The sequence below is a fragment of the Vanessa tameamea genome, chromosome 2, assembly GCF_037043105.1.
Source record: "Vanessa tameamea isolate UH-Manoa-2023 chromosome 2, ilVanTame1 primary haplotype, whole genome shotgun sequence".
In the NCBI taxonomy this organism is placed as follows: Eukaryota; Metazoa; Arthropoda; class Insecta; order Lepidoptera; family Nymphalidae; genus Vanessa; species Vanessa tameamea.
Window position 1 is genome coordinate 12881279 of NC_087310.1, and position 9333 is coordinate 12890611.

At 33.3% G+C, this 9333-nt stretch overlaps 1 protein-coding gene across 2 annotated transcripts; it reads left to right on the forward strand.

Annotated features, from left to right (window-relative positions):
* The first annotated feature begins 922 nt into the window (after positions 1-922).
* On the forward strand, positions 923-9333 carry LOC113402134 (calaxin). Of its 2 annotated transcripts, none has more exons than XM_026642288.2 (5): positions 923-1136; positions 3611-3713; positions 6066-6328; positions 8719-8841; positions 9152-9333. In XM_026642288.2, the coding sequence occupies exons 1-5, from the start codon at positions 931-933 to the stop codon at positions 9252-9254; spliced, it is 798 nt and encodes a 265-aa protein (XP_026498073.2). In that variant the 5' UTR covers positions 923-930; the 3' UTR covers positions 9255-9333. The 2 variants fall into 2 exon arrangements, with proteins under 2 accessions (XP_026498073.2, XP_026498074.2); XM_026642289.2 differs by lacking the exon at positions 923-1136 and adding an exon at positions 3238-3367 and having other exon boundaries at positions 9152-9326.

The following is a 9333-nucleotide window of genomic DNA, read 5'->3' on the forward strand; positions in this document are numbered from 1 at the left end:
TATCTTAGCTTTGCTTTTCTTGTAGTTCAAGTTTGCTTCATACCAAATTTCATTGAATTCTTGTCAGTGGTATAGTGGTTTGGCCGTGAAAGAGCAACGGACAGACAGACAAACAGACAGAGTTGCTTTCGAATTTATAATATCAGTATAGATTAATCAATAGTGTTTCCTAAGTTCTACCATTTAAATAAAGCACATATGTATACTTTTCTTATTTTAGTTTCGAGGTATCTTTGTTTTATTGTAGCTTAATTAAAATGTGTTTACACAATTCCATCTCTACATATTATAAACCAAAGATATTTGGTGAATATGTCGGATAAAATCATACTGGCTGCGAATTTTACTAGCGCGCGCCATAAACCAGTAGCCTTATATTTATTACGATATTAACGCTCAACGTACACCCTTCTGCAAGCCGTGCAGACAGTGCCGGATTAAAAGGTTTCAAGAATAGCAAGCGACAAAAAAGTATAGGTTCTATGTACTCAATTCAGTTGGGTTTTTTTTAATACTCTCAACAAATATAGGTCACCTGATTGGTCGTTGATAGCGCTGTCTAGCGGTTGTAGTCCATCACTGCTACTTAACAGTTCCACTAATAAATTAGTAAGTATCCACTACTTAACAGTTTATGTGCTAAACATAAAATCTAAACTGTTGTGTCCCATTGTGCTTGTGATTATGCCGCCTTATTTAATCTTCTAACCAGAAAACGGGGAGGCATTCTGTTAGGAGCAGAGAGGGATCATTTTCTATATCTATGGCATTATGTTCATGATTTTTTGTTCGCACTTTTATTTTGTGTCAACTTCAGGTTCAAATTAATTCATTGATCTCATAATGTCGAGTTAGTTTGAATTGAAGTATTGTATAAACATATGTTATTAATAATTGATTATATAGTCTTTATTAAAATTGCTTTAGATAATGGCCGACAACAAGAACAATCAGATCAGCATGGCCGCAAGTGCCATTGCTATGCGCGGCATCCGCATATTTTTAAGCGCGGGAAAGGCCGCTGCGGAGCGTCGAGCTTCTCCACCTCGAGCTCGTCGGACGAAGACCGTTGTACCTGGAAACAAACTTCAGTTTAATATAGCTGAGATTCTGCTTAAGGAAACAAAATTCGATAAGTAATTTGAACAAACTTTTTTAAGGGTTGTATTTTTTTTTATTGTTTTATTTTAATTATGTAAATGAAGGTCATTTAAAGACTAAGTTTTTGATTTGTGTTTAAGGTACTGTTGTAGTCCAAATTTCAGGTTTAGTAGTTTTGACTTTCTACCATATTATATATCTTGGAGATCATATTCTGCGGTAGAAAATGAAAAAAAAACCGTCATAGTTATTTGACATAAAATATGTTTTGTAAGTTGGCTTTCAAAAATCTATTCCTAAATTGTGATTTCCAGTCCTATATTTTATTTATATAATTATTATTAGCCATAAGATCTACAGATAACTAATATATACCTATGTAAACGTTTGCAGCAGCTTTTGAGTTAAATAATTAAATTAAACTTGACACAGACGTCGCTCAAATTATAAAATCTAATTCCTGATAATACACCAACAAAAGTATGAAAAGGCTTTGTAATTTTACATATTATGCAAGTTAATATTTTATGTTCCGCGAAGTGGACAGGTCCTCTTATCTAATACCGATAATCGCTACGGAGTTAATTTTTAGTATTGGCACCTAGCACGTATAACGTCATCAATGTCTAATATCCCCCTACACATACAGTACACACACATTCAAACAAGAATTTCAACTGTTGACTAAATTTTAACTCCTATGTTAAATACTATGCATTACGTAAAATTACAATCCACTCAGCTGTTTTAGTTTGAATAGTTATTTTTTTAATTAAAATCGGATGTGTAAATTGGCCACATGATGCTAGGGATGCGCCGCTAACATTGGGAACTAAGATGTTATGTCCCTTGTGACAATACACTGGCTCATTCAGACACAGGCAACAATACAATTGTTGTATTCCAATTTGAAGTAGTTCATACGTAAGGTATTGTTGCTGTTTAATGGTAGAAAACCTTACTAGACGTAGTTATGAAACTCAATTTTATCCCCACAAACCATTTTACACCGATGCGTTTTCTGTTACTGTTTAAAAAAAAACTAGTAATTAAACTATCAACATATATTACATACTTTCTCATTTGATATATTAGTAGGGATTCGAAATTTGAATACGATCATATCTTATACCTTTTTTTTTAACTTTGTGTGGTATAAGGATATAAACTGGCCTGCATTGCGATTCTGTAAGAATTCACTTCGTATCTCTATTGACAACCGACATACCGTGATACGCCATTTTGATACGTAAAACTTATAAATTTTATAATTATTATAGTTAATGTCGCATATCACATTCGGACATTTCACGCTCGAGTTCTGCGGTGAATTTCGAGTTTCGTACAGAATAACTCTAGTGAAAGCTAAAACCTTACGATAAATAATAATTAAATTAAATTTTAATTGTGACTCAAGTCAACCTAGTATCAATATAAACAAAACGTTATGATATTATTATAGTATCTAACATCGCGAATAAACACGCGATAAATAAATTATGACATTGCAGTTGTTTGAAAATTAATACATAATTTTGCTCCGTATTTTATTAAGTACTAGCTGAACCTGCGGTTTTATCCGCACGAAATGTATTAAACTTCACCTTTAGCACACAAGCCGTCACCTTCCAATTTGCTCCCTAGGAGTGACTTAAAAAGTAGCCTATGTCCTTCCCAGTTCCCGCTTCAAACTATCATACGAAAGTTTGTCTAAATCGGTCTAGCGGATAGAGTTAATTTTGCATTTATAATATTAGTACAGCTAATGTAATGATTATTTACGTACCGAGCCGTTTGTAGGAACGCGGAAGACATTTATTTCAGAGCAAGAGGCTTAAAATAGTTTAATTTATTTAACTTTAATTGAGTAATTTGACGTCTATTTTGTGTATTAGAAAAATTAAATTTTAATTTTAAACAAAAGTGAGTAAATTATTCTGACTTTGTCTCGTCTTCCGTTTAAGAAATAGTAGAAATAGTTCTTAACTTCAAGACACTTATTTAAAAAAAAAATTAAACTATTATTTTATAATAACGCCATAAAGAAAATGAGAAAACCACGTATACACATTAAAAATTCTACCGAAACGTTTACGGTAATTGTCTTCCAAATTTTGTTTATACCACCCTGTTTACGCCCTTGTCAGTTGAACTCGTGAGCTCCATGAAGCTAGCCGTATTACACGCACGCACCCCTTATCATGCCGTATCGACAGCTCAAAGAAAAAACACTAGAAATGTTATATAGAAATACTCATTTCAGCAAGTGAGTCGAACATAAAATAATATCACCAAGAAATGAATTACGTTTGAAACGTCGCGTGAGCATGACAAATATGATTTAAAGTGAATATTTTCCATAAAACCATACATATTTACGTTATTGTGTATTGAAAAACATGACTACACTTTTTACCTACACACACGTTGTTATTGTCTGACGTTTAGCGGTTTTAAAATATTTAATGAATAGCATTACGTAAAATTTGGTTATATTTTTTTATTTTAGAAATGAATTGGATGCTCTCTTCACGATGTACAGAAGATTGGTGACATCTGCACAAAACGCGGCACCCACTTCTGTTATTGCTCAGCCAGCTGCCAAAATTGACGTAAGTATTTTTATATCTATTTAAGAATGTATGGGATTGCCTTCAAAATTAAGTTGAGCCTGTTATCTCGACCGTACCATTCAATCTCTGTCGTGACATTGGCGAAATAATCTGTGCACTTTCGACACAAAAAAAGTCACAATATAAAAAAAATTATGTACGATGAGAAGAGACCGGTGTTTTGTACAGGAAATGTGCACTAATTACACATTTAATCCCAAATCTTATGCAAATAAATATGTTTATAAAACATATTTATGTTGTGACTTGTGGGATTGGACAAACGTGTCGCTCTGTAAGCCTGTATTTATGTTTGTTAAAAATAAGCGTTAAAACGAAGCCGCGACTTATAATAAGCGTAGAAACAATATTGTGATCATTTTAGATAGCTTGGTTGGACACGACTATCAATACACAAATATTCGAAAAAAAAAAATGCTTATTAAACTAACCGTAAATTTTATATGTCGAATGTAGTTAATATTTAAATATAGGTAAATTATCTACGTAAGTTATCTAACATAATAATTATCTTTGTCATCTCTGTTTGTTGTTTTACGAGCTTAAGTGTTATCAATAAATAAAACTGATAGCAAGAGTAGAAAAAAAAGTTCGAAACACGCAAATTCATATAATATTTTCAAATTCATTTCAACAATTACGATAGTCGAATTTTAACGAATGCGTGAATAATAGTTATTAATTGTTCCGTGTTCCATATTCAATATATAAATGAAATTGACGAGTTAGATTATCTACACAATATGAGTTATGTTTAAAACGGGTGACACGCTAGTCTTACAATATGATCTTATAATCAAATTCTACTCGCAAGACATTACTTGGTGGTGGTGCTTGTACAAGCCCGTATGGGTTGAGTTACTCTATCGCCAAACAGTAATATATTGTATTGCGTAATGTTGAGTAAGGCAGTTTAACTGCAGCCATCTCTTATTCTTCGTGTGCTTCATTACTGAAGGTCGTGCTTGTCCTGAAATTCTTTCAACGATGAGTCGACTAGCTTCCTCCGCAACACTCTGTCCTCGGCTAGTCTCAGGGCAGTCGGAATATTGAGTTGCGTTATATTTTGAATCTGGTCGGACCAGTGGGTAGGTAATCGACTGCGTGATCTCTTGCCTTCGATTTGCCCTACTACAACCAGTTTATCCAGACTGTCTGGTTGCCTCCAGGCAACATGACCAAAATATGTTAGAACTCGTTGGTAGCATATACTGGATAGTCTAGTAATCTTCAGTTGGTCGAGAATAGACTTGTTGGTTCGGTAGCCACAAGGGACATAAAATCGTAGAATATCTATGGGCGATACTTAACATCAGGTGGCCCTATACTCGTGTATCTTTATTGTAAAAAAAACGACATGTCACGTTTTGTACTTCTATGGCTATTAAAATAATAAAAAAGCGACCACATGAAATTTCTACGACATAAATAAAAACCTGCCTGAAACGTAAACTTTGAAAGTATGTATCTAACATGTTATGTACGCACGCAATTCGAAACATCTTTTGTCTGACGAATGTTCTCTATTATATTCGTGACCAATTATGACGTGATACAGCTAACGTTTACGGCAATGCCGAAATAAAAAAACACATTCGATGTTCGTATTTCGATATCTTTTATGACTAGCAATAGTTGGATGTGTTTCTAGCATGCTTAAAATCTGATATAGCAGCAATTTGCTTTATTATTTTGTGCCAAAACGAACGAATGTTACAATTTAATGTTATACCGCCAGCTTCTAGGGGGAAATGTCACAGGATTGTTCTGCTTCGAAATTAGACTTAAAAATGCTATTATAAAAATATTATTTATCCCAAACACAGATAGTTGTTAATAATTTTATTTGATATATTATAATTGATAAGCTATTGATTTTACTGAGGAATAAATCCAACCGTGTGGGGTAGAGAAAGTATAAAAATAGGGATACGTCATATATTATTCGATATGTAGGCAGACTGGCAAATGGGTCACCATATGATAAGTGGTCTCCACTGTGTATAATTTGTTCACGTTGTTTACGTTTTTGGTTGCTTAACGTATATTTTAGTTGGACATAACATGTCTATAATTGCAGATAATGTTTCTAAAACCCGTAGCGATTTTTACCTTAAAATTTCGTATATTTGTGTATTTTGACTCGTTTATATTTAATCAAAATTAATTTAATTATCATTTATAGGAAACTTTTTGACTAAAAACCTAAAAAAACATGTTTTTCCATCACCAACGCTCGCATGAAAAAAGCGTACGTATGGGTTTTTTGAAACGACACCTAAATTCGCTGTCTAAATAAATCAAATTTTCTTTTTTCATATATTTTATCAGGGTATCGACCAGAATACATTCCGTGATGTGATGCATAATACCTTCGACTTGGTGACAGAAGACGTGGTGCTAGACCGTGTATGGCTTACTTGGGAAAGGGGAGTGAATGGTGGTGAAGGGGCCTTAAAGTTTGAAGCCTGGGCTCGAGGTCTAAGCGTACTCTTGCGGGGCACCGATGAAGAGAAGAAGTCGCACTGCTTCGCTGTTTACGATATGAATAATGATGGGTACATCACTAGGGATGAAATGTTTACGCTTCTCAAGTGAGTTAATGAGTTTATTATATAATATATTCCTGCTTAGAATCTAGCAACTTCTTCAAATCAGTTTGATTTTCGAACATCACATTTTGACATACATGTGTACGTTTGATATTTTGAATCCTTCATTCTTTTTTTACTAGGGTGTTACTATGTAGAGTTTTATTTATTTTTATTTTTCGGGAAACATACAGCATAGTATAACTACACAAATATTTAATACAAAAATAAGTCTCACATAAGCCAACAAAGATTCAACTGTTACATTAAAACATGGAGTTAATCTAATGAGAACAAGTAATTAATAGATAATCAAATTATATAAAATTAGTTTTTTTTTAAAGTATTTTAGAGAGTAACAATACAAAAAATAACCACAAAGAATATTAATGGCATATAGATTTTATTAAGAACTTAAACAGATTTACGTTAAAGATTACTGTAATATTTATTATGATTGTCACATGCTTTTAGTAAAAAAGTTTATAGCGCCTATTACTATATATAGAATATACTTTAAATCTGTAACTTCAACTAAAGTTTGAAATCCTGAAATATTCTTCGTCTACTTGACGATAATAGTTACAAGTTAAACAAATGAGCCATTAAATTACAAACAAATAGCTACTTAACTTTTTGAAAACACACGTAGGTACGCAATGGTTGTCATCGCGTTACAAACGACTGACTCCGACGTTTTATAAAGCGCTCGTACACACGATACAATTAGATATTCATTAGGGTATGGTTCCAAATCATACGCTATAGCTATTATGCGTTTTTCTATCAACGTAATCATATAAAGCGTGGCCGATAAATAAGTAAACGTCAAGTTATATTATTACACACGTATTCCTAATTCGTATACATACACAATAAAGCACCAACATACGAACATTTATATAAACACCGGACAGTCGCGACGCGGTTGAAACATCGATAAAGCACGTTATTGTCCATTAAAACATAAATTCACGATCATAATTTTTGAAACTAAAATTTAAACTTTTACAACTTAAATAAAATAAAAACAGGTAATAAAACTTTTGTAAAATGTTTCTTTAATGGTTGTAGGTACGCTGACATTTTAATTTCTACTGCATAAACCGCAATGTCGCAAGAAAATATAAGCATGTTATTTTATAATTATTGATGTTTTAGTACAACACGCAATAACGATGCAGTTTGTTTTAAATTGCTTTTTGTCGACAACTGTCAAATCTCGGCGTAGTAAAATTAAACACGTGGATCCAAATAAAAGTTAGTATGGCTCGAATTAAAGCAACCGATTTTTTACTAAATAGGAATATTTTTTTTAGTATTTGATTACTTAAGCTATAGTTTGTCAGATAAGCAGAGTCTATAAGAGCCGAGTGTGGAGAATGCGTAGTGGATAAACGAAAGGTCTTGATGCGGGCAAGCATAGATTTTTTGTTTGTTTTTAATTGATTAATAAAAGGAAAAAATAGTGACGAAATCTGCAAATATCGGATGCAATTCTGTCACGTACGTACGTTCATCAGCTTGCCAAGGTGCAGTATGGTGGGGTATACTGCAAACCTTCTGCTTCGGAGGCGAAGAGAGCTTTACCCAACATTGGGATATTTCAAACTGTGTACATTTTAAAGTGCGTTTAAGAGTTGGACTTACAAGTCAGTTGATGTTACTCCCCCACTGTCATGGCGTCTTATGATTTAGGTCAAACATACACGTTCTTTAAGTATCTGATCTGTGACGGGATCATTTTGCGCGCACCTAGTACCAGTACGAAAAAAAATATGAAAGAGAATTTCAAAATTATTCTTACCATTTCTCTAATAAGTTTATAATTTCTTTTTATAGTTATACTTTAACCCTTCTTCATTCGCTTAAGCGCTTTTTAGTTTTGTTTCATATTTTTGTAGAATACATAAACATAATAAACATAATCAACCTGTAAATTTCCCACTGCTGGGCTAAGGCCTCCTCTCCCGTTGAGGAGAAGGTATGGAGCATATTTCACCACGCTGCTCCAATGCGGGTTGGTGGAATACACATGTGGCAGAATTTCGTTGAAAATTAGACACATGCAGGTTTCCTCACGATGTTTTCCTTCACCGCCGAGCACGAGATGAATTATAAACACAAATTAAGCCCATGAAAGTTAAGATGCACGCGTTCTAACCACTGGGCCATCTCGGCTCTTTTTTTTAGAATATCGTGACTTAATATGACAATGATGTCATCCTCCTCGTGTCACGTCAGTTGTCAAGCTGATTTAATTTGAGAAATTATTCAGATGAGTCTTATTTTAAGATTAACAAACTGTATCAGCCAAACGTATACTCAGAACTACTCTTAATATGAAAATTAAATTGTACTCCATTTGAAGTAACTATTAAAGATATTTATAGGAATTCGCTGTTGAAGCAGCCAGGTGATGAGGACCCGGATGAAGGGGTCAGGGATCTCGTAGAGCTAGTCCTAAGAAAAATGGATATTGACAAGGATGGGAAACTCTCCATAGAAGATTACAAGTAAGACCTTTTTATAACGCTTTTACTAGCTTTGCCTGTATCTATTTATCTATCTATGAAACTAAAAAACTGATTTTGACCCACTTCAAAACATTGGGTTAAATAAAGAAAAAGAAGAAACTTTGCACATTTACCAAGAGCCAACCACTGACACTACAATAATTTAATAAATTCGTACGACTATCTTGATCCTCCGGGGTTTCAGTATTAACAAAAATAAAAATAAAAAAGACCGAAGATATATAGATTAAGATACACCGAATTAATAATTCAGTTTGTGACTAATGTTATTCCTTTATTTTTAAATTAGGCAAGCAGTGGAACAAGAACCATTATTACTCGAAGCGTTCGGGCAGTGTCTACCTTCAAAACGACACGCGGCTGCCTTTATCAAAACTCTAGTTAATAAATAAGAAAATATGCATAAAATTACTCTATTTAATATAAGTAATATAATAATGTAACAATATAAGTAAATGCTGGTTGTCACAA

Bases quoted from the DNA above. Each gene is read 5' to 3' on its own strand.
- LOC113402134 (XM_026642288.2), top strand. From the start codon at position 931: ATGGCCGACAACAAGAACAATCAGATCAGCATGGCCGCAAGTGCCATT. The intron at 1,137-3,610 runs GTAATTTGAACA...TTTTTATTTTAG, and splicing joins AAGGAAACAAAATTCGATAA to AAATGAATTGGATGCTCTCT. The intron at 8,842-9,151 runs GTAAGACCTTTT...TTTTTAAATTAG, and splicing joins CTCTCCATAGAAGATTACAA to GCAAGCAGTGGAACAAGAAC.